Source organism: Micromys minutus, assembly GCF_963924665.1.
Source record: "Micromys minutus genome assembly, chromosome: 19".
Classification (NCBI taxonomy): Eukaryota; Metazoa; Chordata; class Mammalia; order Rodentia; family Muridae; genus Micromys; species Micromys minutus.
This window is the reverse complement of record NC_137954.1, coordinates 24,143,125-24,169,734: the sequence shown is the minus strand read 5'-3', so window position 1 is coordinate 24,169,734 and position 26,610 is coordinate 24,143,125. Positions and strand designations below refer to the sequence as shown.

Genomic DNA, 26,610 nt, shown 5'->3' with positions numbered 1-26,610 from the left:
ACCTCAGAGCCTCTGCAAGGTGGCTCTGAGGGATTGTCCCCACCCACTCCAGCCCCCGTAACTATCTCCGGCTCCGTTTCTTCCAGCTTGCAACGTGCTCTTCCTCAATTCTGTGGATATGGAGTCGCTCACCGGGCCGCAGGCCATTTCCAAAGCCACATCTGAGACTTTGGCTGCTGACCCCACGCCAGCTGCCACTATTGTTCACTTCAAGGTCTCTGCCCAAGGAATCACACTGACTGACAATCAAAGAAAGTAAGCCTCATCTACCCCTCCCCCACTTACACACTCACTCACGCTCTTACTGTCCCTGTACCCACTGCCTGTCTGTGCACCTATGCACCCATCCACCTTCCCATCTTTCCTCCACCCACCCACCCACTTATCCATCCACCCACTTACCCACCTACTCAACCATCTATCTATTCATCTACCCACCTATTCTTCAACCCATTCATCCACTCACCAATTTATTGACCCTTGCATCCATCCATTTATACATCTAGCCACTCACCAAACTATTCATACATGTGTGTGTGCTTGAGGGACCCCTCTATCCAACGACCGTCCACTGATCTATCCATACATACTTCTAAAGAGTGGCTTGCTTTGAGCATATGTAACATAGATGAAGAAAAGGCCTTGATGTTAACAGTAGAAGTTCTCACACTGTGTGCTCCACCCCGCCCAGCCCATTTCCTTTCCTCTCCCAGAGTTCCCCGTTTATCATTTTTTGGTGCCAGTTCCCTCCCCAGCCCCTAGCACTTGTGGCGTGTGGGACACGTTCCTATGCCACATCTGTGTGTTTCTATGTGGGGCTTACATCCTGGTATGAGCATCTCAGGCCATCTTCTTCCTAAGGAGCTTTGTGAGCCCGTGGTGGTGCACACAGTGATTGGAAGACGACCTGACCTGCAGCTGGGGGCAGGAGTAGCAAAGCAATTACTCCCACACTCACTCTGGCTCTCTGACATTTTTTGCCACAGGCTCTTCTTTAGACGACACTACCCGCTCAACACTGTCACCTTCTGTGACCTGGATCCACAAGAAAGAAAGTAAGTGTATTACAGGCACCTTTGCTCTATCCCCTGAAGTATGTGTGTGTTGTGCTTCTGGGTACTCAGCCACAGCTTTGGTGTGTCCTGGGCAGTGACAGCAATTATGTGAGCAACTGCTTGAGTCTCCTCCCCAGACCTGGTGACTTCCCACAGACTCCACTGCTCACCTCTACATGCCCTGCTGTGTCTGAGAGAGAGAGAGAGAGAGAGAGAGAGAGAGAGAGAGAGAGAGAGAGAGAGAGAGACTGACTTACTGTGGGCATTCTTGTCTCCACAGGTGGATGAAGACAGAAGGAGGCGCCCCTGCTAAGTAAGCACAGCTTTCCCTGCCTTCAGCTGGTTGTACTGTGGGGAAGAGGGACAGGGCTGGGCTCTAGGCCAGGGGTCTGAGAAGGCCTGCGTGCCAAGGCCTCTGAGATTAAGAGAAAAAGAATAGTCTGCATTTTCATGCTAACAAAGGCATGTTTAGGCGTGGAGTTTGAAGGCTGCGTGGAAAGAAAGACTACTTAAAGATGGATGGCTGTATTTTGGGTGGATGGAAATGGGTTCAGAGGTTCGGGGAGGGATTGTATGACTTTCAGACTGCATCTTCCTGAGGACGGTGCAGCCTGTCAGTTGTTGAGTGAAGAAAATGGAGACCAGAAGAACCAGAGTGGACCAAAGTGAGAGCACTGTGCTTGGGAACAGAGAGAAGCAGCTAGAGAGGAGGGGGGATGCCTCAGCCTTCTGAGACCTCCATGGAATCAACAGGGAACCCCATTCCTTTGCCTTCCCATGTTACTGACTCTCTTTGTGTTACTGAAGACAGGTAGACAGGCCAGAATTTCCCAGTTTCAGAGCAAACACAATTGGCTGGGTGTCTATCCTGGCAGAGACAGGCAGAAAGGCCTGTTTGCTCCTATTCAGAGATGCCCCTCACCCTGCGGGGTCAGCATATCATTCTATTGTCGATCAGTCAAGTCACCCTGGAGAGGGAAGTGCCCTGACCGTCTCCTGGTTATTAGTTATTACAGGACTTCAGGTCCTGCAACAAAGTTGGAAGAAGAAAGCTGTTTGAAGTACAGAGCTTGTGTGTGTGTGTGTGTGTGTGTGTGTGTGTACACATGCACGTGTATGTGTTTCCTCATCATACACATGTGCATGCCATATGAATATGCATTTGCTGTGTGTCTTTGTGCAGGGGTGTGAGTAGAGTGTTTGTATGTATATGCTTGCACAGACACACACAGGCAGGCAGAAGCCAGCCCGGCTAATTTTAGCTGTGGGTGCCATGCATACCCAGCTGAGGGGTTTCCATTGGCATTTCCAGCTGTCCAGATTTCCCCATCTCTCTCTAATTAGCAACATGCCAGCCGGGAGGGGCCCTGAGCTCACATTCTGTTCTCTGCTCTCATATTTTTAACTCTGTTTTGCAGAGAGAGATTGCTGGGTCACTCCTATTGGCGTTGGAGGGGGCAGGGGACAGGTGTGGAGTTCTTTATCTCTCCTATTTTCAGGGCTTCCCAGTGTCCAGAACCAGGAGCTGTGTGTGTGTGTGTGTGTGTGTGTGTAGAGAGAGAGAGAGAGAAAGAGACAGAGAGACAGAGAGAGACAGAAACAGATAGAGAGACAGACAGAGAGAGGAGATGGGAGTGCGGTGGAATAAGGGAGAGGGAGCCTTGGGGAGGTGAGGACCTACTCTTTGTCTCTCTGACCACCTAGGAAGCAAGGCCTGTAGGAAGCTTCAGGTTGGGGTAGGGCTGAGAAAGAACTCATAGAAGCTCTTGGATTCTCCCTGCCTCCTGTCTAGTCTCCCTGCAGCTTTTCTAACAAGTCTTGTTACTCAAACCCATCTTCCACCCCTGTTCCCCAGGGCAATGTCACCTGCCCTGAAACAAAGCAAGGCACTGTCCCCAGGACTTTGGCTTTAAAGAGCCAGCCCCAGTTCTAGATGTTTGGCGCAGTAAGGGGACTGGAGCAAACAGGCTGGCCTGAGGCATGCTTTTCTGCCAGGTTGCCCTCTGGAGCCTGGGTCCTTACGTAGGCATCCTCTCTCTCACCCCTGTAGGCTCTTCGGCTTTGTGGCCCGGAAGCAGGGCAGCACCACAGACAACGCTTGCCACCTCTTCGCAGAGCTTGACCCCAACCAGCCTGCGTCTGCCATTGTCAACTTCGTCTCCAAGGTCATGCTGAGTGCTGGCCAGAAGAGATGAGCGAATCCTGGAGCCCTTGCCCATGGCTAGGGCACTGGGGATGGGGCGTGTGGGGAGGGGATCTGTGAATCCTGACCACCTTGGATCCAGAACAAGGACTTTGGGTCGACCGTGGAGAAGGAGAGAAGAAAGTGCAGTGCTGGGAGAGGGAAGGGAATTGTGGAGGGGGCAGGGGAGCGGGAGGAAGAGGAAGGATGAAGAGAGGAACCCAGAATCCACTGTATAGATGGAAGCCACACCTCCCAAAGCCTCTCCAGCTAGCTGCACCCCCCCCCCCGAGAGAATTGAGCTCCCACAGGAACACACAGGCCTCCTTGCGGGGGGGGGCATATTTTGTGGAGCAACGAAAAAGCTCTTTCTCCCTAACCCTCCTGCTTTGGGAGAAGAAATCGAACCGAGGCTTCTTCTCTGGAGGTAAGGTTGCTGGTGACCAGCGTATGGCATCAAGCAGTGACACTTTTTCACATTTTGCTCACCCGAGGCACCCGTGGTCTGTGCTTGCTCTGACTCCTTGTTGCAGGGTCTGAATGTGCCCCCCACGCGCTGATCGATACCTGCCTGTGTCCACTCAACTCAGATTACAAACAGCTCTGCTTGTCTGTGCCCCTTGTGATGTACATATACACACTGTCCAAAGAAGGCTAGGGATATAGGGTGGTAGGATCCCAGGTCAGGTGACAACTGTCTCCTGCCGGAGTGTAGTTTATGGGTACAGAGTTTTCTCTGCACCTGCCCTCTAGTGGCCCTGGGGGCTTCCAGCCTGTCCTCCGAAGAGACTCTGGTACAGAGGGCATGGCCACCTGCTTCATTATAGCTGTCCTGTCTCTTGGAGACTGAAGCTGGCTTGGAGAAAAAGGTGATGCCCACAGTCTTGGGGGAAAAAACTGGTTAGGAAAGGTGGCATCTCTTCCGTGCTGTGGGTCTCATGGTGAGTTGGGCATGCGCATTGTGCCATGGGGCTCAGGATGAGTTGGGCATGCGCATTGTGCCGTGGGGCTCAGGATGAGTTGGGCATGCGCACTGACAATACCCAGGACTGCCTTACTCCCTTCCCTCAGCCCAATTCCTGGGCCAGCACTAGCCTTGCACTTATTCATCTGCTTGAAGCCTACTGGGGGATGGGGGCCGTGCCTTTCTGACCAATCCTGACCTATATGGTCCTCATGTTGGCTTATCCCAGGAGCCTACTTCCTGAAGTCCTGCCTAGGGTACCCGGGGAGGCCCCCCATTTTTCCCCTCTGTGTTTTGGAGTCTGACTGTTGCAGACACCCTCTGGCTGGGCTGCTCAGGATGACATCAGAGCACCTCTGGGAATGCTGCTGGAGAACCATATGGTCCTCCCACAATACCAAAGCTTCCCTGTTTCCCCTTCTGCCTCAGTTTCCCCAGCAGAACCACACTGTCGATGGGACAGAGGACAGAAGGTATAAATTTAGGCCAAAGGTCCTATGGTCCATTTGAGGGGTTGGGAAAGCCCCTGCCATTGCTCAGGCCTCCATTTAAGCCCATGGGGGTCCCTAGAGGTGGAATTGTACTGATATATAAATATATATAATATATACATGAGACATACTAATAGAATCTGTAAGCTAATAAAAATATAAGAAAAATGTTAAAAAAAAAGAATAGGTAAATTGACAAGAAATATTTATTGTTTTCCCATATTGCTTTATTATCCCTGGCCACAAACTGTTCCCATCTCTTCTCCAATGTGTAAGTAGAGCCAAAAATGCAGGGTGTCCTTATAACCCAAACAACCCAGGGCTAGCCTTGTCCTTGACCCTGGCCTTGGCTGCCCTAGGCTACATCTGGGACTTGGGGGATAACATGCTCCAACTCTAGCTCCTTATTCTCTGGCAAACCATAGCAGGGCTGCCAACATCCTGTATGTGAGGACAGCAACTCCCATCCCCACAGGCCAGAGCCGGGTGTGTTTGGGGATCCGGGAGTGTATGGCCATGGTGTGGCAGCTCTTGGATTTTTTTTTCTCCTTCAGGGAGCTTTGACTGTGTGGTCATTGAGGAGCTAGAAAGAAGGTTGGGTGGGGACCATTGGCCCCCGCTTCCCAAAGAATAATGGGCTTAGTAATCAAGGTTCCTCAAAGTGTCCTTCCCTCTGAGATATTCAAGGCAAATGTCTGGATCTCCCATTTCTTCATCCCCCTAATGATTCCTACTTCTCCCCAAGAGAGAAGGAGACATTTCTCGTCCCTTTCTTTGTAAATGCCCTCACCCTACCACGTAGTCTGGGGAGTCTTCTCCTGGCTGGAATGTTGTTCACTTGAACCTTTGAGGTGCACCAGAGCCTCTTGCATCCTGCCCTGGGCCAGGCCCGAGTTTAGGATCAGCCTTCATGTATAAGGTTTCACCTTCCATGCTGCACTTAGTCCCAAGCCATGTGTGAGTTGTGTGCGTGACCAAGGTGGATGCCAGCAAGTGGTGCCTCCTCCTCAGTATGCCTCTAGGAAGAATGGACACCAGAGTTTGGCTTCTCATGAAGAAGAGTGGAGAAGGGGCTTCAGTTCTTACAGTGGGGACCACACTGTTGTCTGCCCTCTTCCCAACTGTGATTCTCACGAGACGGGCTTCTACACACTCACATGCACACACACATACACACACAGAGACCACATGCACACACAGCACTCCGTATGCCATTCTGTATTCTTGCCAAAGCTTTCCTTTAAACAAGAGCACTTTTACCCATTGCTCTTTTGTGAACGATCTGTTTCGTTGTTCATTGTGGGGTCTGAAGATCAACAAGGAGAGTGTTGTCTGCTCTCAAACCGGAATGAAGGAGGGGGAGGGGAGACAGGAGAACATGGCGGCCAGTGATGTCCTTAACAAGACCCCTCAGCTATAGTCCAGGGCCAGACTGCCTCTGGCCACTTGGAAGAGCTGAGGTTGGCCTGGAGCTTCACCATCCCTGATATCTGGAGGTGAGATGGTAGAGAAGGGCACTGGTGGAACTAGGTTTGGTGTCTAGGGATGTCCCCAATGGTTCTGGGGGTGGGGATAAGTGTGAAGAGCTGGGCTGGAACAGGAAGGACAGGAAGGCTTGGGAAAATTAACAATTGGATACTGAGGTTGCAACTGTGGTCCCTGGCTCCCTTGCCCGGCCATGTTTTAGGAAAGAATTTACATCTTAGGTTTGAAAAGGGGGCATTTGAGTCTTCTTACCCAACCTCTTCCTAGCAGCTTTTATAGTTTTAGGCATGATTGCCAGAATTCATATGCCCTGGCTTTGGAGAGTCTCTAGAGATACCCACTCTGGGGTGTAGGGTACATACCCACACTGTGGCTGTGTCTCCCCCTAGAAAGGGGCTTTCAGGAGAGAGTTCTTATGCTGTCTAGGAAGTGTAGGAGAGTGAAGTGACTGAACCGTATCCTTCAGGGTCTGGGTTTCTTTATCCTACCTCCCAGGACTTCTGACACCACCCCCCTTTCCAGCTTCAGATCGTGGGGAGATCCATCCAAGGGAATTAGCCCTCTCCTGCCTCCATGCCTTGGATCCCTGAAGAGCTTAGAACCCAAAGCTAGGGCCACCCCTGCACTTAGGCCTTGGCTGAAGATCTAGAGACTGGTTTTCTGTAGTCATTGGTGACAGGATGTATGTGCGCGTGTGTGTAAGTGTGGGTGTGTGTGCGTGGTCTGATCATCTCTTTAGGGAACTTTGAGGTGGGAGGTGGGAGATGGAGGGATGTCAGGTTCAATGTGACCCAGTAGTGAGAAGAACTAGGAAGTGAGGCCTAATCAATGGGCCAGCGATTGGTCATGTTTTAGTGCTGATGACAGAGAGGCCAGTCCCATAGGATGAGGCTTGGCAGGCCTCTTTTGTGTTGTCTCCTGTCTCCTCAAATGGCTGAAAACTTGGAGGGTTATTTCCCACGCCTGGGCCCCTCACAGCAGCAAGGCAATGAGTGTGACACACCCAGTGTGTGTCAGTGTTCACAGTCCAGCCCTCCCTGAGGACTCACATCTGGCTCGTAAGTGTGTGAGCACATTGGGGGTACGCATGAGGTATCTCCCCAGTTTTTTCCCTTCTATCATCTGAATCAAGTGTAAGAAGTTCCTCACATCCTGATCACCCCAACTCTTATTCCCAGGCCCTCTGCTGGGAAACCCATACCCAGAGTCCAATCCCCTGCCCCAGCCCTCGGCTGTGTATTTATAGATGGAAATATACTTTATATTTTGTATCATTGTGCCTATAGCCTCTGCCACCTTGTATAAACCCTGACATGTGCTGTGTTCTGGACATGAATGTATGTACACTGATACTGCCCCCCTCTGTACAACTGCTTAGTCTCACCACCCATTGTATGGCTTTATAAACGAGAAAGTTAAACACAAACCCAGGCTGTGATCTAGCTTTGTTTGGGCTCTGCTGGGGGTGGGGTGGGGGGAGGTCTTCGTTGGGTAAGAGGTGTCTGACCTGAACATCAGATACAAGGGTCTTCAGTGACACTTCTGGGAGCCCAAACAGTGGCCCTCACCTTCCGTTGGTCACGAGTGTTACTCAGCTGGACGCCAGGCCGGAAAAGAAGTTCAAAGAAAACAAGAAGGGCGGATTAACCAAGGTCACAACAGCATCGTGAAGTAGTTCTGCTCTCGAAGTCCCTGAAAGGAGTCTTGGGGACCTGAGGCTCTCAGACCCCACTCTGATCATCACTTACCTACAAGGGACATAGCTGGTGAGGCCGAGCCTGTCTGGTGAGGATAGAGTGTGCCTGAATTCCTGTTCTCTCCAGGTATCATGCCCTACATCCCGAGGAAGCCAAGACGCTGAGAAGTTACCTCATCCTCTCACAGTGAGAACAAGTGCTCACGGAGTGCATAGCAGGCACAGGAATACATTTTCTCAAGCAGGTGTATCTGTCCTCATGCCCATTCCACAGATGAAAAGACTGAGGCTCTTGCCCAGAGTCATGACACTAGAGAAAGTGTCAGAGCCAGGCTATGAACGGCCCCTCTAGGCCCGTCCTAGCTCAAGCCTCTTAGTGCTTTCAGGGAGAGAGACTAGCTCTGGGGAACAATGGTCATACCTAGGGTCATGCAGGTGTGATGGGCAGTCAGCCTGGCTTTCCAGCAAAGGATGTGGGCTCTTGGGCTTGAAATGGAGAAGGTTAAGCGGGAATCATATGATGTCACTCAGAAAGACAGGAGTGTGGTGACCTCGACTGTCTGAGACTGGCTGGGGTTCAGAAGTTCTGGTGCATAAGGGAGATGGTCAGAGGCCAGACCTAGAAGCTACAGCAAAGCCACCAAGGAGAGGACAGAGGGCAAGGGTGTGGGGTGTGGGTCTGGGAGTAGAGGGAAAGATATCCCCACATATACCCTACCACCCTAGTTCTCAGTTTAGCTAAAATGTCCTGATGCCTAGGCCCCACTACAGGGCTCTGTGCGGCCGGTCTGGTCTCAAGTGGGCAGTGGACAATGGGTCCTCTCTCCGGCTGGAGTCTTCCCACCCTCTTCAAAGAATGGAATGGTAAACAGCAAGGGGAAGAGAAGAGGCTCTGTTTGCTGTGGGAGAATAACAGTTTAAATAGGAAACTGAGGCTGGAAGCAGCAGAGGGGTGCTGCCAATTGAGAGCATCGTGGTGTTCCAAGGTGTGAAGCACCTTGTCTTCACAGGCTTCGGGGTGCCTAGCTGAGAGGTGGTGGGTGGTAACAGCCCTGTGCTCTCAGCAGACAGGCTTTGGGGTGTCAGCAGAGAGCTCATCAGCTAATGTTATGGCTTGAAAGCTCTCGGTTGGCTTTGGGATGCCAGGCAGGAGCAGACCCATGGTTTCCAAGGGTTTGTTTTGCATGGATCTGCCACCCAAGAGGTAGCAGGACTGGCAGACCCGGAGGCTGGAAGCGCAGGTCTCTGCAGCAGGGCTCGGAAACTATAAGCGGCTGCAGGGATGAACGAATTCCTCTCTGTAGCCAAAGTGCAGAGTCTTGGGGACTGAGACAGGGAAGAGGCTCCCTGCCTGCAGCCCCTGGTCAAGGCCATCAAGCTGCCTTGAAGGAGTCCCCTTCTGAGGTGGAAGGAGGGAAGACAGCATGAGAACCTGGTCAGAGCCTGGAGAAGGTCTGCACCGACCGCTTCAAGTCTGGGGGCAAGCCTGTGTATTAGGATTGCTTCTTTACTTCCCTGGTGACCGTCCATGCAGAGACCCAGGAGCCTTATGAAGACCTCAGCTCTCCGCTGTGGTGGGTTGTGTGTGTATTTGTGCAGGGGGTCCTTCCTGTGCTGCTGAGCCCTGACGGCATGTGCTCCCACTCCTCATCCCTTCAGGGGTATGATAGGATCTTTGACCCACTCCAGGCATGGAAGGACCCCAATATCTCTCCTGCATCTTTTGGACCAAACTCCATGAGAACAGAGGAGCTGGTGACAGCTCTTGGTACCCACCCTCTAGCCCTGAGTCCACTCATGCAGACCCCTCCCACAGGATCTGTGGGACTGATCCTCAAGGGCATTGAAACCAAACTCTGCCTTCTTAACTGCGTTTGTTTGTCTGTTTATCTACTTATTTATGTATTAGAGTATTATTAGGGTATTTTAGTATTTCTCCATTTCTAAGAGTTCAGAACACAGCATGACCCATTCATAACAACGTTAATGAGGCTAGGAACCAAATGTGTAGTGTGTGCATGTATGTACAGGTGTACATAAAAATATATAGTGTGTGCATGTGTGTACACACCCCACAGATGATGCACACCCAGACAGAATACCACACAAGCACACATACTCAAATATACACAGACATTTGCATGCATAAACATGCACATACATGTCTACACAGGCACAAAACATGCACACACACACACACACACACACACATGCACAAAACAGATCCAGATCTTACACACGCATAGATAGATGGCACACACAGGGATGCACATACAGGTGATGCAGCCTCTCATGTGTGCCGTCTCCACATGGGCACACACTTTCCTGTCCCTTCCCATCAAGTGTCCTAGGGACCAGCTGTCTAGGATTCTGAGATGGCTTCAGAGTTCCTCCCACTGGGAGATGCTGGGATGGACCAGTAGGCAGGGTGTTGCCGGGAAAGGTGAGCTTGGAGGTCAGGGTGTGGTGCATACATGTGGCTACACATGAGCTGATGTGCTGTTAGCCATGTGTCCACTTGACAAAATTAGAGTCATATATGGAGGGGTGATAGCAGGTGAGGAACTTCCTCCATCAAAGTGGCCTATGAGCGAGTCTCAGGGGGCATTTTCTTTTTAAAAAAGATTTAGTTATTTATTTTATGTATGTGAATACACTGTCGTTGTTTTCAGACACACCAGAAGAGGGCATCAGATCCCATTACAGATGGTTGTGAGCCACCATGTGGTTGCTGGGAATTGAACTCGAGACCTTTGGAAGAATAGTCAGTGCTTTTAACCACTGAGCCACCTCTCCAGCCCAGGCAGAGAGAGAGAGAGAGAGAGGGAGGGAGGGAGGGAGGGAGGGAGGGAGGGAGGGAGGGAGGGAGGGAGGGAGGGAGAGCCCAGATTACTGCAGGTGGTGCCACTCCTGAACAGTTTGTCCAGGCTTGTATAAGGAACGGTCCAGTAAGCAGCACTCCTCTCTGGCCTCTGCTTCAGTTCCTGCCTCCAGGTTCCTGCCTTGAGTTCCTGCTCAGACTTCCCTCCATGACAGAATACAAAAAGCTGAGATAAATACTTCCTTTCCAAGTTGCTATTGGTCGTGGTGTTTTAAGTAGAAAGCAAACCACAGAGGTTCTGTGGGTGGGAGGGCAGAGCTGAGAGTCAGGGCGGGGTGCGGGATGTTGGAAAGAGGAAATGTCAGACAGCCTCTGATAGCAGGAAATCAGCCCGCTCTAAACTCCACACATACTCTATGGCAGTATTTCCCAATCTGTGGGTAGAGACCATCGAAAAACACATTTCTCATGCTCTTAGGACCCCCCCCCCAACCATAACTTTATTTACATTGCCACTTTATGATTGTAATTTTGCTACAGAGCCTGGTCTCAGTTCCTAAGAGCATTGGAGAGATGTGTTTTCCCATAGTCTCGACCCACAGGTTGGGAACCGCTGCTCTATGGGAACTTCAAGCAGCTGTGGGGACGTGCTTGGAAAGAAAAGGGGCCCTGGGAGTGGGGAGCTCTAACCACCTGGCACTGGGCCAGAGACTGAAGGAGGCCCCTTGGAAACGCTGTGTCCACGTGGCTTCAGGCATAGCTGTGTGAGTTGCCACATCTAGTGTATGCAGACTGTCTGATGCCAGAGTCAGGGTCAAAGCTTGGACCCTGCCAGCCCTAACAAGGTGGGTTCCACCACCTGTCCTCGGAAGGTCAATGAAAAAAGACAAAGGAAGAGTAAAAGCAGTGGCCTCATCGGCAACTAAAAGAAAAGAGTAAGTGCGGGGACCTCAACCCCAACTCCAGAGTCATGACGGAGGCTTAGGTTGAAACATGTACATCGCTAAGCAGTGAGGACAAAGTGCCGCACCCGCGCCCTGTCCCCTCACTTCTGCCTCAGCTCTAGTCTTCGGGCAGCTTGACAAGTTGTCAGAACTCTACAAAAGTGAAGTCACTTTGTAAGAGACAAGCTCTGCCTCTGGCTGCCTCCAGACTCCAGCCCAGTCTGAGACTTCTGGAGAAATTCCAGTATCTTGGGGGGGGGGTCATTGTCTCAATAGTTTGGTAGCTGAAGGGAGGGACACCCAGTCTCTACTTAGGATGTCTTCATTCCTGCTTAGGCAGTCACAGTTGGGAAGCACCCGAGACATCCTCCTCCCCCACACAATGTACCTTTCTTGAAGGACACTGGGCTCTCAAGGGTGTGTCTACCTTTCCCAAGCTTCAGTTTTGTCATCTGCCGGATGGATGTGGTTTGCCACTAAGGGCCAGCCTGTGGGCTGAGACCCATAAGTGTGACCTACCACTTACTACGGCCCTGTAGACCCCAAGAAATACATGATACTGGGTCTCGCTGGGCCTCCGCTTCCTCCAGCTTACTCTACCAGCTTTGTAGCCTTCAGGGAGATGGCGGTGGAGAGGCTGTGCAGATGGCTTACCAGTGAATGATATTGATCTGAGTGGTTCTCAGACTCCAGACCACAGGTTAGGGGGTAGGGTGAAGCCGCCTCTGTGGCTCCAGCTTTTATGGGGTCTGGAAGATTATCTCTTGGTCATCAGGACAGGATGTCCCAGCTCTGGGCCCTCCCTCAGCTGCCGCCTCCTCCCTCCCTCCTAGCTTCCCAGGCCCTGCCCTCCCTACATCTTGCACTTGGCAGTAATGAACATGGCAGCAGCATCCTTCCTGCTCAGCTGACCTGGCTGTTTTGGGTCATATGGAGCAGGGTCTGTTTGGGAGGTCTTAAGCAGGGCAAGGGCAAGGTACAGATCCTTGGGTGGGGGTGGGAGGGTTTGAGAAACGTCCCTGGGGGAATAGAGGAAGCCTGGGGCCGTGGAGATTCACAGAAGACTTCAGAGCCATTTTGGGGGTAAGTCAACTTACTCTCCCAATTCAATAGCTGTTTAGTGAGCATCTACTGTGTGCGGGGCACTGAGTAGGTCATCAAGCAGCATTGGTGGCTTGTTCCTGCTGGGGAGCATTTTCTGCACAAAACAGCACTGTCATCTACAAAGTTTGTACTTGAGAACTGTGTGACTAAATACCACAACGACAACAACAATCACCCCCCCCCCCCCACCAAGACGGCAGAAACCCAACAGTGGCAGACTGGGCACTGACACACAGGTAGACATGGCAATTCCATAGACACCATGGGGTTTGTGAGTGGGTCAGGCAGGTCTGGGGAGAGCAGAGGTGGCCCCAAGGACATAGCCTGGTCTGGGTGAGGAGTGGGGAGGGTTGCTCTAGGTGGAGGAAGCTGGGAGTGCCTGGGGTGGGGGTGGGGGGTGGAGCATTCCACTCCGTGTACCATCCCTAGGCAGCAGCCTTCATACTGGAACCTGAAGGCAAGACAGGAGAGTGGTTGAAGGCACAGGTTGTGGGTTATTAATGCTTATAAAGGGTGGCTATTGCATTAAGTGTTTTTACTTGTAAAACCATAACTGAGGCCAAGGGAGATGGCTCAGTGGGAAAGAACATTTGCTGAGCAAGCTCAAGGAACTGAGTTCAAATCCCCAGGCCCCGCATAAAAAGCTGGGCATGGCTGTGTGTGCACGTAATCACAGCACTGAGAGGATCCTGGGAGCTTGCTAATCAGCCAGCCTAGCCAAAACAGTGTATTTTTTTCCCACCAAAATACCGTGTATTCAAGGAATAAGGGGAGAGCCCCAGAGGAAGAAATCTAACACACTTCTCCAGTTTCTCCGTGTGCTCAAAGGGGAAACACACTGGGACACACGTGCTCATTCATCAAACACACCTACCTTGCACATAATAATAGTAATTCAGAAATTTAAAAACTATTATCTACGCTCGGTATTTCTTTATTTGACCTCCTTTGCTTCCTCCTCATTAGATTCTCAAGTCCCTGAGGGCACAGAGTGGTGAACCTTTAAGCCTTAAGGCAGTGCCTGGCAGATGGGATGCCTTCTCCTGGTGTACCGGGGATGGATGTCTGCCACGATCTGCATGGCAGAGGTCTGAAAATCTAACCGAGGCAGCGAGGGAACGAGGAGAAGACAGACACACAGACATGTACAGAAAAGCTGGGGCCAGGTGAGTCACACCAGCTATGAAGGTCTGCCATAGCAACTACTGTAGCAACCAGGAACTTCACCATAGCAACTACTGTAGCAACCAGGAACTTCACCATAGCAACCACTGTAGCAACCAGGAACTTCACCATAGCAACTACTGTAGCAACCAGGAACTTCACCATAGCAACTACTGTAGCAACCAGGAACTTCACCATAGCAACTACTGTAGCAACCAGGAACTTCACCATAGCAACTACTGTAGCAACCAGGAACTTCACCATAGCAACCACTGTAGCAACCAGGAACTTCACCATAGCAACTACTGTAGCAACCAGGAACTTCACCATAGCAACTGCCAGAACATCAGCACATTTTATTATGTGTAGCACAGGGGGACAAGCTAGCTAGTCTTGGTAGGAGGTCTTTGTGGGTGAGCAATCTCAGGCTGTAGAGGCTAGGGAGGAGGAAGCTGCACTTGCTGGTTTTACACCACACACACACACACTGGTCTTTTGTTTGTAAACACTTCTGCCAGGACCAGAGGAGAGCTTTGCCGTTCCATTCCGACCCTGACCAGAGGAAGGCTTCACCAATTTCCCATGGGTTTGAGGCACTGATCCCCAACACGACCATGTCAAAAGGTCTTGTTCTTTCAGGACTTGACCTGCTCTTTACAAGTTCCTTGAGGGCTTCTTTGACTTCAAGGTTAGTGTGGGTGGGGGAGTTATGTGGATGGGAGAGCAGGAGGCTTGGTTCCCACGTGAGGAGTGAGCATTTACAGGAAGCAGAGGATGTGTTTGAAGGTGCCACTGACAAAGATGACTGGTTAGTCTACTCCAGCCTCCGTTGAACTCCAAGGCTACGTTAGATGTTGCAGGGGGTGCTTTATTAAATGTTATTGTATCCATTACCCAAAGGAACTTCAGAAAGCTGTATATAACTAAGGGGAGGGGAGAGCTAAGGAAAACGAAGTCTCTGGCCTAAGACTCCACCACCGGAACATGCTAAGAAATGGAACATGAAGTTTCTGCAAGCCAGGAGAATAAAACTAAAGAGCCAAAAGTTCCAGGCCAGGCTGGGCTACCGAAAGCTAGTATATGTAACGAGCGCAAGGCTAATAACCACATTGATCTCTTGGTTATAGGAGGTGAACCAATACTCTACTGATTCAGGGCAAATGGAACATTAAAGTCATGCTGTGTTAATGGTTTTGGATTGGCATGCATGTATGTGTGTGTATATGTGTGTGTGGGTATGTGTGTTTGTGTGTTATTAGTAGAGCGTCTTAAGCATGATAATCAAGCTCTCTACTACTGATGGTATCTCCTTTTAAAACTTTTATTATTATTATTTTTTAAAGTCAGAGTGTGGGAAGGCGAACCCAGGAATATGGATGCATGCGCACCGATCGCCCTGTAGGGGGCAGCAACAGCACTGAGGCTGCAGGGGGAGAGACTTTGGGGTGTGGGATACTGCAATTAGAAATGAGGGTCCAGGCTGGAGGGGAAACTGAGGCATAGCCAGGCAGTATTTGGAGGGTGGCCTCTTTTCACGATGGTTGTCTTGTTTGTGGAAGGACCCAACCTGGCGGCTCCAGAGGCCACGCCCATGCCCAGGTTCAGGGACACCCTGCTACTCCCTCTGGGTGAAGTGACTCTAGTTGGATCCATAGGAGAAAAACTCTGGGCTGGTGGCCAACTGACCATTGCCACAGACACCACCGAACCCCAGGAGCAGGAGGCAATTACCATGGACACCAAATACAAGAATGCCAGGGATGCTCTGGTGTTCATGGGTGGTTCGAAAGCTGCAGCGTGGCCTAACTCACAGGCCCACTGTGAACAGAGGGATGATGGACACCTCAGGGGTGACATCTGGGGGATTAGAAACAGGAAGACCAGGTGTGCCTGTTCCAAAGCTGTGGCTGTTTTTGCCCCAGCATGTTCTGGTTCTTACTGGGTTATTTTTTTGTAGAAAAGACACAGAGAGACAAAAAGACATGGGGCAAGCCATTAATGGTGGCAACACACAGGAGGCTGAGGCAGGAGGATTTCTGTGAGTTAGAGGCCAGTCTGGGTGGTATATAATGAGATTTTGCTCCCAAACACGCAGAGAGAGAGAGAGAAAGAGAGAGAGAGAGAGAGAGAGAGAGAGAGAGAGAGAGAGAGAGAGGACAGACAGACAGACAGAGACAGAGAGAGGGAGGGAGAGAGACAGAGACAGAAGAAATAAAAGGAAGGAAGGAATAAGGAGGGAGGAAGGAAAGAAGGGAGGGAAGGCAAGGTTGGGCGTTTGTAGGCTGTGATGACCTCATTGTAGAGGTGGGTAAAGGCCAGAAATGGGCACATGGTAAGTAAGAAGGAAGGCACAGAGGATCCTGTAAAGGGGACAGAGGCCTCAGGTCAGAGGAGGGCAACCCAGAGTACCTCAGAAGGTAAGAGTGGGGGTCAGGGGTAGAGAGGGCCGGGCAGGGGAAGCTTAGGAGTTCCTCTTTAGAAGGCAACGCCCAGCCCTACTGCTGGTGGAGTCCAATGCTCTCTGGGAGAAAGGTCTTTGTATCTGACCATAGAAGCCATCTTTGTCCTTTTCTGGAGACAGAGTGACAGAGAAGTGGAGGAATGGTGGGTGAGGAGGCCATGTGTGTGTGTCTCAGAGAAGCCTAAGCTCACAGAATCTGGGGACCAACTGAGGCAGGCTTGAGGCAGAGTCCAACAGCCCAGCAGGCTCTCCTGGCTGCAGCCTGGCTGCTTATCAGGGCGTTTCTGAACAGCGTGTCCCTTTGCTTCCAGCTGGCCACCTGGGCACAGGCTTCCCAGAGCATCAGAGGGAAGGAGGGCAGGGTTGAGGATGCCTGTGAGATCTACCCTGGTTGGCTGTGGGAGCCACCATTCCTGGAATGAATCTTTCCAATTGACATTAGCAGGTGCCAGGAAGGACAGGGTGTGTTTCTCAGTGCCTGTCCCGAGGCTGGGAACAGCAGAGCTCTGTCGCCACAGAGATAAGGGAAGGGAAGAGCAGGTACAGCCTTGTAACCGTGTGCGAGCGGTAGTGAGGGCGAATTAATTCCGGGTGGCCTCCGGCTGTGTACTTGGTGTACTTGTGTACTTGGTGGCGCTACTGCCAGCTGACCGTCCTTTCTCTTCTCCAGTTCCTCCTTGCCTCTCCTAACGCGGAATCCTAGAGTGGATCTGGGAGGTGGTGGCTGGGCCAGGTAAAGGGAGCCAGCTAAGAGGACTCTAGAGATGGGGTGCTGGGTTGCCGTGAGGCTTAGAACCTCTAGGAATGGCTGGCAAACTCCTGTGCCGCCACCCCTGTCTCCGCATGCCAGCACATCCATCTTTCATTTCTTGTCTGTTTCTCCCACTCTACTCTCTGGGTCTGGATCCATGTTCCTCATTCTTTCGTCTCCCGCGTCTCCCAGGCAACCATCCTTAGTGCGCAATGGAAGAGGCATCCATCGGTAGACCTGCTCCCAGCTACAGCTGTTGAGATGGGAGAGCGGCGACCACAGGCTCGTCCCTTCCAGGGATCTTCAGGAATGAGAAGGGATGGCTTTCAGATTGCGGAGAATATCTAGAATGTTCGAACAGGGCTCAGAGTCTGAAATCCTTTTCTCGGCCCTCAAGTTCACAGCTGATAACATTTTACTGCGTTTTCATGATCCTACGGCGCCCTCCAGTGGCCAAATAGGAAGTTGCGGTTCCTCTAAGAGGAAGCTGGGATGAGCCACCACACACAAATTAAAAAAACAAAACAAAACAAAACAAAACAAAACAAAAACAAAAAACGTGATGGAAGGTGAGCTACAAAGATGTGGAGTGTTCATTAAAAGCTCCAGGGGATGGGGGCAAGGACAGAGACACAGTGGCCTCACTTTCTATTCCTAGTCCCAGCTCCTGCGTGGTCATGTGGGGCTGGGCTAGATTCCACTTAGGTGGTGGCAGGAGTCAGTGAGATTCTCTGAATATAGCTCAGTAGGAGGAGCCCTGGATGGGCAGTCAGTGACTGGGGACACATATGTTCTCTTTACTATAAATCTCTGGGTTGGTGTGATGGTTTGTATACGCTTGACTCAGAGAGTGGCACTATTAGAAGGTGTGGCCCTGTTGGAGTAGGTGTGTCGCCGTGGGTTTGGGCTAGAAAACCCCCATCCTAGCTGCCTGGAAGTCAGTCTTCTGCTAGCAGCCCTCAGATGAAGATGTAGAACTCTCAGCTCCTCCTGCACCATGCCTGCCTGGATGCTGCCATGCTCCTGCCTTGATGATAATGGACAGAACTCTGAATCTGTGAGCCTGTTCTGTAAGTTGTCCTTGTAAGAGTTGCCTTGGTCATGGTGTCTGTTCACAGTAGTAAAACCCTAAGACAGTTGGCATCTCTGGTACTTCCTCCTAGCCCAGCATTGCCTGTACTATGAGCTCACTTCCTGGATAGACAAGGTCTGTGTTGATCCTCCTGCAGCCAGCTACTTTTGGCCCTCTGTGTCAAGCTAACACTGTAGTGGTGGGTGTCACTGGAGTTGTCATGTGATTTGTCACCTACTCCTCCCTTCCCAGCTCCTTCTCCTGTGAGCATCCGTCTGGAGATCTGGGAGTGGGGGAGTCTCCATGCCTGCTTTCCTCTTGCATTTCCAAGTCACTGACAGCAAAGGAAAAAAGTAGGTCTGATCTTTCACTGTCCCTGCCCCTCCCCCAAGCCTCCAAGCCTTTATGAAGGTGAAGCAGAATCTGACAGAAACATAGAGATCAAAAAAAAAAAAAAAAAAAAAAAGTAAACACGTCTATTTACCCCTCGAGAGGCACAGTTGTGTTCTACCTCACAGAGATTGTAAACAGAAGCAGGGCTCCAAGCAGCTACCTCTCTGCGTCACCCTTTCAGTATGTCTGCTCTGTTCTCAGGCCCAGCTCCTCTCTGTGGCTCAGTGTTCTTTTCTGTAAAATGGATTAGTCCTAATAAGTGGACCAAGTAAATATCTTGCCTGAGTTTGTATGTGGCATGCTGGGGAGTGGGGGACTTTTTCCGATGCCACTCATATAGGATCTTACAGAAACACACACACACACACAACCTCACTAAAGTGGCTATTCTTCCCCCAGTTCACAGAGAAGGCCTAGATAGGTAAGTGACAATTCTGTTTAAGGGTTGGCTGAGAGATTTGAACTTAGAATCTGGGTGCTTCCAAAAGCTTTGGACATATCAAGAAAGTCATAGACGGGATGGAGGCAGAACATACTGAAGGCTGGAATCGAGAAGAGACATGTCCTATGGGCCTAGGGGAGTATGATGGGAGTGAGGAGCCAGGCAGGAAGGATGGCTCGGCGGAGACCTGGGCTTCTGAGGTCTTGGCAACCACCTTGTTTCCCTGCAAAAAAAAAAAAAAAAAAAAAAAAAAAAAGGGGGTGGGGTGGGGTGGGGACTTCTGATTGAAGCTTTGGTTGGTCCACAGATCAGAGCAAGGGATCTTAGAACGAGCATCGGGAGGCTGGCGGGGCTGGTCACTTTCACCTGGAAGGACTCCCAAGACGTACTGAGAGGTCAGCGTCCCGCATCACCAGCCTCTGGGTTCAGCCGGTGGACAAATCAACAGGATGTTCTGGGAAACAGAAGCTAGGGAGGCAGCTTGTGCATGCTCAAGCCTAGATCCGGAGTCCACCAGCCACCCAGTGGTGGCTTGTTCTCCACTCCCAGTAGGTTATCCTCCTTTGGAAAAGCAGAGTGACTTATGCCTCCTCCCTTTCACCTAGACAGAAAGGAATCGGTTTTCAGAGCTGTAGAGGTGTGGGAAAGGGAACAGTGCCCCCTCGTGGCAGTATCCTGAAACTGCAACCCAGAAGCCAGAAGATCAAATTAGATGGGCCAGACTCCCTTTTGCATGCAGCATCTAGGAGCAGAGGGTAGGGCTCTCAGAGACACTGCCCTATGACTCACTGCAATAAGTGTGATTTCCTCTGGAGATTATCAGGGTACCAGGCAACCCATGAGAGCAGCAAAGGGCCAATCCTGTGCCAGCATCCCAGGATGTGGGATGGAGAGGGCGTGGCCTGTGTCAATGCAGGAGTCAGCCAAGAACAACAGTGCCCCTGTCACAATGGCCATGCAATGTTCCAGCTGTTGTCATTTCCCCCCCAGGTGTGGTTTCTGAACATTCCTGGGCTCTCTCCTCACCTCTATTAAGTGCTTCCTTCCAACTTATCGGTGCCATTATTGCATTCAGGGTTATCATGCTTTAGTGCCTGAGGTGGCTAGGTGCCACATCTGGGTAGGCAGGGTTTCTCTCTGTAGCCCCGGATGTCTTGGAACTCACTCTGTAGATCAGGCTGGCCTCGAACTCAGAGACCCATCTTCAGCTTCCTGAGTACTTGCTCCACCACCACTGCTCTAGGTAGGGTTTTCATTTCTTTCCTTTCCTCGGAAGCTTGCACAGTGCCGTCTGGTACCGTGAAGGCTATTTCTCAAGGAGGCAGCTTGCAGATCAGATCCTGCAAGGGTCTGTCGGTCCTGCGTTCAAACTGCAAGGTGTTTTCAGCGATCGGGACTCACCTTCCACTTCTGAGAGACAACCAAGGACAACAGCAGTAACCTATACAGTTCTGGGAGTCTCTTGCACAACCCTAACCAGCAACTCCAAAGAGGACTCCTCATGTCTGCTGTTTTGGTTTTTGTTAGACAGTCTATGGCTTTGGTGGGAGCCCTGTCAGCTCAGATAGGAGAACGTCATTAAGGCTTAGATTTATTATTGGTAACATGTATTATTAGTATTTTTAGGCAGATAGTTAATAGTTTGACTCCTTATGACAATCTCTTGTATCCTTCTTGTTGTTTGGCCTTCCTTCTTCCTCTTTCTGTATTTCTACCCTTCCTCCTGTCTGTCCATCCCCTCCCCCATCACTACTATCCCCTCTCTGCTGTTGCCCTCTCCTTCTGCCATGACCCCTTCTACTTTTCTAATTTCTGAAGTTACTGAAGAAATGAAAGCACACCTTTAACTCCAGCACTGGGGAGGCAGAGGCAGGGAGATCTCAGAGTTCGAGGCCAGCCAGGAACCACACAGAGAAGCCCTGTCTCGAAAACAAGAACGAATTCAAATAGGACGGCTAAGGAACATCTAAAAACATGGTCAGCACCCCTGGAAGTTAGGGAAATGTTAATCAGAATGACTTTGGGATTTTTACTCTACCCAGAAAGGCAAGAATAGGTAAAGCATCCGGCAGTGGATGGTAGAGGAGATGTGGGGAAAAGGGATTCTTCTTTCACCATTGGTCAGACTTTAAGCTGGTCCAGGCACTCTGGAAATCCGCATGGGGAATGCTTGAAAAGAAAAAAAAATTAATTCTACCCCATGACCCAGCAACTGCACGCCTTAGTGTGTGCACGAAGGAATCAATATCCAGCTCCACCAAGGTTCAGTCATGTTCATCACCCTCTGTTCACAATAGCCCGGAAGTGGAAACAGCCCAAATGTCCTTCACACGATGAATGGACGATGAAATGTACATATTCACTACAGAATACTATTTAGCCATAAAGAAAAATAAAATTCCGAAATTCACGGGTAAACAGATGGAATTAGAAAAGATCATACCGAGGGAGGTGATCCAGACCCAGAAAGACAAATGCCATGTACTCTCTCTAATCTGATGGTCCTCGATCCAAATGTTCAGAGGTGAGCACTAACCCGGAGTAACTTCAGAAACCAGGAGAGTATCACATTTAAAATGATTTATTTACATTCCACATGTATGGACATTTTGCCTGCATACATGTATGTGTACCAAGTGAGTGCCTAGTGCCCATAGAAGTCACAAGAGAGCTTCAGAACCCTTAGATCTGGAGCTATAGGTGGGTGTGAAACACCATGTGGGTGCTGAGAATCAAACCTGGGTCCTCTGTAAGAGCAGCAGGTGCTCTTAACTGATGAGCCATTTCTCCAGTCCCATGGACACCTTTCTTGAGGGTTCCCTGCAGGGCATCTGAACCTGCTACACATTATCTGATCTCATGGGCTTTTCTCAAAATATCTTGGTGGAAGCCTCCATGACCCAATAACCCTTGCATTCTGCATGTCTGTAAAATGTAGATGATGTCAAGTTTTGTCACCAGCTCACACAGCAGTTAGGCCTTCTTGGCCCATGGCTCCAGAGGCTTTGAGTGCTGTAAAACTGAACCTGGAAATCACAATCTTGGTCTGTGTGTGTGCGTGCGTGCATGTGTGTGTGTGTGTGTGTGTGTGTGTGTGTGTGTGTGTGTGTGTGTGTGTGTTTAAGATTTCTGGAAGGAGTGTAGAGATGATATGGTGGTTATAATCAATGATCATTCTTTCAAAAAAGCAGGGTTCAAACTCCACTATCCACATGGCATCCCACAACCACCTCTAACTCCAAGCTCCAGGAGATTAGGCATCCTCTTCTATTTTCTTTAGGTGGAATTAGAAAAGATCATACATTAGGTAGTCTGTTAGAAAGACAGATGTCACATGGTGCACACACCCCCATACTGTCAGAACATCCGTATACACAAAATAAAAATAAGAAAGATCTTGAATATTTTGTTTTTGAAATTAAAATATAATCGAATACATTCCCCCTTTCTCTTTTCTCCCAACAACCCTCCCATGTAGACTTCCCCTCTCAGGATTCTGATCTCCTTTTCAATTATTGTAACATACACATAATTCTAAATATATAAAATCTTAAACACAACCTGCTCAGTCCATACAGTGTTACTTGTATGTATATGATTTCAGGGATGACCGTTCGGTACTGGATAGCCAATTGGCATGCTCTTCCCAGGGAGGACTGTTTCTGCCGCTCTCTCTCAGCATCCCTTAGTTGCCTGTGGTTCTTTGACTAGGGTCGGAGCCCCGTGGGACTTCCCTGTCCACTTTGCTGTTGTAGTCCTTGCTCAGATCTCATTGCATAGCTTTTTTAAAAAGTGAATTTTATCCTTTGTATGTCTCTTTATTTCCTTCTATTTAGAATATGATTGTTTAAAATTTAATGTAGGCGAGCCCAGTCGATGGTGGGCAGTTCTCTTAGCATCCACTGACCAGGGAGAGCTTTGCCTATCTGACTTCAGGTGTTTGTGATTCCCTTTCCCACACTACAGTCCTGTTTCATGATGGTTGGAGCCAGAGATTCTTCAGTCATTTTTCTGCTATAATGGATGAGAATCAAATGATTTGTTGGTTTGCTTATATTTGCAGATAAATCTATCACTGAAGGAAGTCAGGACAGGAACTCAAGCACCTGGAGGCAGGAAGAGATGCAGAGGCCATGGAGGGCTTTGCTTCCTGGCTTGCTCACCATGGTGCATTCAGCCTGCTTTCTTAAAGCACCCAGGACCACCTGCCTCGGGGTGACACTGCCCATGTTGGTTGGCCCTTCCCCGTCAGTCATTAAGCAAGAAAATATATCACAGGCTAGCTTACGAGCCAAATGTAGTGGAGACATTTTATCAATCAAGGTTCCCTCTTCTAAAATATCTCTAGCTATGTCATATTTATTCACATAAAACTAACCAACTCAACATCCTACCGGTAAGATCACTTTTCATTTTCTTCTTTGTTGTATGTTTATTTCTTGGGTACACAATTTATAATATTACATCTTGGGGGGTCTCCATTTTGTAAGTCAAGGATAGTCAGGCCCATTTGTTTTTCTTGCTTTTTCCCTTCCACATATCCAATTTAAAGCATACTTTTGCTTGCTGTATTTGTTAGAGTAAAAACAGATGCTCAAAGGAATACATTATAAAACAACATACAGTTATTGACTGCTCCCAAAACAGCCTTGGGAATGGATAGCTCATAAGATCATCCATTGATTTTTACCCAATGGAAGCTTTCTGAATTTCACCACAAATCAGTGTGGTCTCTGTAATTCGTATAGTGATTTGAATATGCTTGGCTCACAAGAAGTGGCACTATTAGGAGGTGTGGCCTTATTAGAGGACTTGTGTCACTGTGGGGTGGGCTTTGAGGACTCCGAGTGTTCAAGCTCCACCCAGGGTGGGATCAGAGCCTCCTCCTAGCTGCCTAGGGAACACAGACCCTCCTCTCTCTCTTGCAGAATAGTGTCCCCCTGACTGCCTTTGGATCACAATGTAGGACTCTTGTCTCCTCCAGGACCACACATCTGCCTGTACTCTGCCATGCTTCCCACCATGATGATGGTGGACCGAACTCTAATCCAGCCCCAATTAAATGTTTGCCTTTATAAGAGTTGTCTCTGTCATGGTGTCTCTTCAGAGCAACAAAATCCCAAGACAATGCTCATCGGCCTCCTCCTGAGGGAAAGACAGAACAGGGACAAGTGTCCAGAGGAGAGGACTGTGGGCCGGTCTTGTCACCTCATTCACCTTTGGTTAGAATTCAGCGACATGGCTACATTACTACAAGGGAATATGGGATATGTAGTCTACTTAGTGCTCAAGAAGAAAAGAAAAAGCACTTTGGTTAGAGATGATTAGTTTCTGCTATATTTATATGCTCATATTTGGTTTCTTGATGTTCCCTTTGATAGATTATTGACAGATTGATTCTAGAAGCTAGAAATCAGTATCCAGAGCTATATTAACATGATTGTCTAGTCAGGATTCTGGTGTCGAATAAAACTCACTATAGCTACTTTAAGAAGATCTATGGTTCAAATGTTATATTATTCCCAAAGTCACATTTTGATGTCTACACTCCGATGGAATGGCTTAAGAGATGAGATTTGAGAGTGTTGGGGGATGGTTTTATGCACTGTGGGTTCAGATACTGATTTCTGTGCCCAGAGATCTGGTTGCAGTCTGGATGTTGGCACTGTCATCACCTTTGATTGGTTAGTGAAGGTTGATTAGCTAATAACTGGGCAGAGGAACAAGGAGGCAGGACATCCAATTCTGGTCAGGGGGTCTCAAAGGGAGAGAGAGGGAGAGAAAGAGAGAGAAGGAAAGAGAGAGGGAGATTTAGAGAGAGAGGGAAAGGGAGAAAAAGCACTGGGAGGATTCATCATGAGGTTGTGTTGAGAGAGCAGCCATGAGGATACTCATGAACCAGAGCGAGCCTGGGCAAGACTCAGATGGCAAGTAATTGGGCACATGGCAGGGTAGGAAGCGGCCTAATTGAAAGAGGAGCCAAGAACCACAGGAAACAAGTTGGTGTCATTTGCAACTTACTAGGTCTGTCATGGTATTTGCCGTACAGCATGTGATATACAGTCTTGGTTATAGTAGCTTAAATGTACCACAACAAAAGGAGTCTAAGTGTTTCAAAGAAGGCCAAAAAACACAAGTAGGTTAAGATTTCAGGAACAACTTCAGAAGCTGTTCTGAGAGATTCGCGGCTTCCATAGTTAGGAAGCTGCCGTGTCCTGACCACATCTATGAGTTTTGCAAACAGGAAGCTGTCCTGATGATGTCATCACTAGAACCTCTTAGAGCTTCTTTGTGGTGGCACAAGCACCTGAAAGTTACCTCTTGAGGCTGAGAGAGCTCAGCAGCTAAGAACACTTCCTTCTCCTTCAGAGGTCTGGAGTTGTGGTTCCAGCACTTGTGTCAGGAAGCTCACAAACCACATGTAATTCCAGTTTCAGGGGATCCAGTGCCATCTTTTGTCATCCAAGGGCACACATACACACACATCCATATGCACACACACAAAATAATAACAAAAAAAGTGAAAACCCACTTCTGGCTTTGTCTCATTTCAGCTGTGAAAAACCTCTAGCGATTCACAGAAATGTAAGTCACATCTAAAACTCTAGCTGCAAGGAAACTTGGAAAATACAGTTCTTTGGTTACTAGCCTCTGCTGCTCGTGAAAAACAGTAGATGGAGACCGGGTGCAGCCTCTGCAGCTACCAAGCTCTATCTCCTTGATTATGCCTATCCTGAGGTTTGAGGAGGTTGAGTCTGGACTCTGTGGGGTCACCCCTGTGTTCCTCACTAGAATCTCTTAGGCACTTTAAGAATCTCTTATTGTTGCTATGATTTCTTCCCCCACTCCCTGCCACACAAGATACATAAACTTTGTCCCCTTTCCTCTTGCTTTTATTGATTTAATGGCATAAAGACCCAAGTGGCTGGGAAACAGGCCCTTGGTCCTCTGTTTAGGAGAACTGTTTTTAGGTTCCTAGGGATGAATTCCTAGAGTGCTTGGACAGCTGGGGCTCTATGCCAGTCAACTGAGCCCGAGGAATGCAGACAAATGTTTGAAGAACCATTGCACTTAGAGTGGGAAGCACCTCATCCATTTATATCTCTTTGTTACTGGACCCACATTTCTGGTCATAAGAAAAATTCCACCAGAGGTCAATCTGCAGGCCTGAGCAAAAGCTGTTTCTTACAAATAACACCCAACTCTCAAAAGGTATAGACTCCAGATTAGAGCTGCAGCTAAGTCTTCAACAGGTCAGTTCACTATTATCTTACTTTAACTGTGTTGTGGTGGTGAGGTCTGTGATAAGGTGTGTCTGCAGAAAGGAACCATCCATCTCCATTGTCCTGGACCAATCTAGAGGGATAAGGTAGGGATAAGTCAAGTGTTTACAGATGCTGCTGCTGGATGAACTATAAAAGACAGCAAGTCTACAGCTTAGGCAGGTTCTGGAACAGCAACGGCACACTGCTTTCTTGTCCATGATGGGAGGTATCTAAGAGTGAAACTATGAAAATGAGTGTTCTGAACTGGTCTCTGTTACTGAGTACTGAGCAAGGGTGAAGCAGGATCAAGCACCATGAAG

General features: G+C 49.4%; 1 protein-coding gene across 13 annotated transcripts in view; it reads left to right on the top strand.

Moving 5' to 3' along the window:
- Positions 1 to 7,603, top strand: part of TNS1 (tensin 1) — a 153,088-nt gene extending 145,485 nt beyond the window's left edge. For all 13 annotated transcript variants that reach the window (XM_080933463.1, XM_080933461.1, XM_080933460.1 and 10 more), the window contains 4 exons: positions 87 to 255; positions 987 to 1,055; positions 1,336 to 1,368; positions 3,106 to 7,603. In XM_080933463.1, coding sequence (XP_080789589.1) covers positions 87 to 255; positions 987 to 1,055; positions 1,336 to 1,368; positions 3,106 to 3,250 — 416 coding nt within the window. In that variant the 3' untranslated portion in view covers positions 3,251 to 7,603. The remainder of the gene's footprint in view (positions 1 to 86; positions 256 to 986; positions 1,056 to 1,335; positions 1,369 to 3,105) is intronic.
- The last annotated feature ends 19,007 nt before the right edge of the window (positions 7,604 to 26,610 follow it).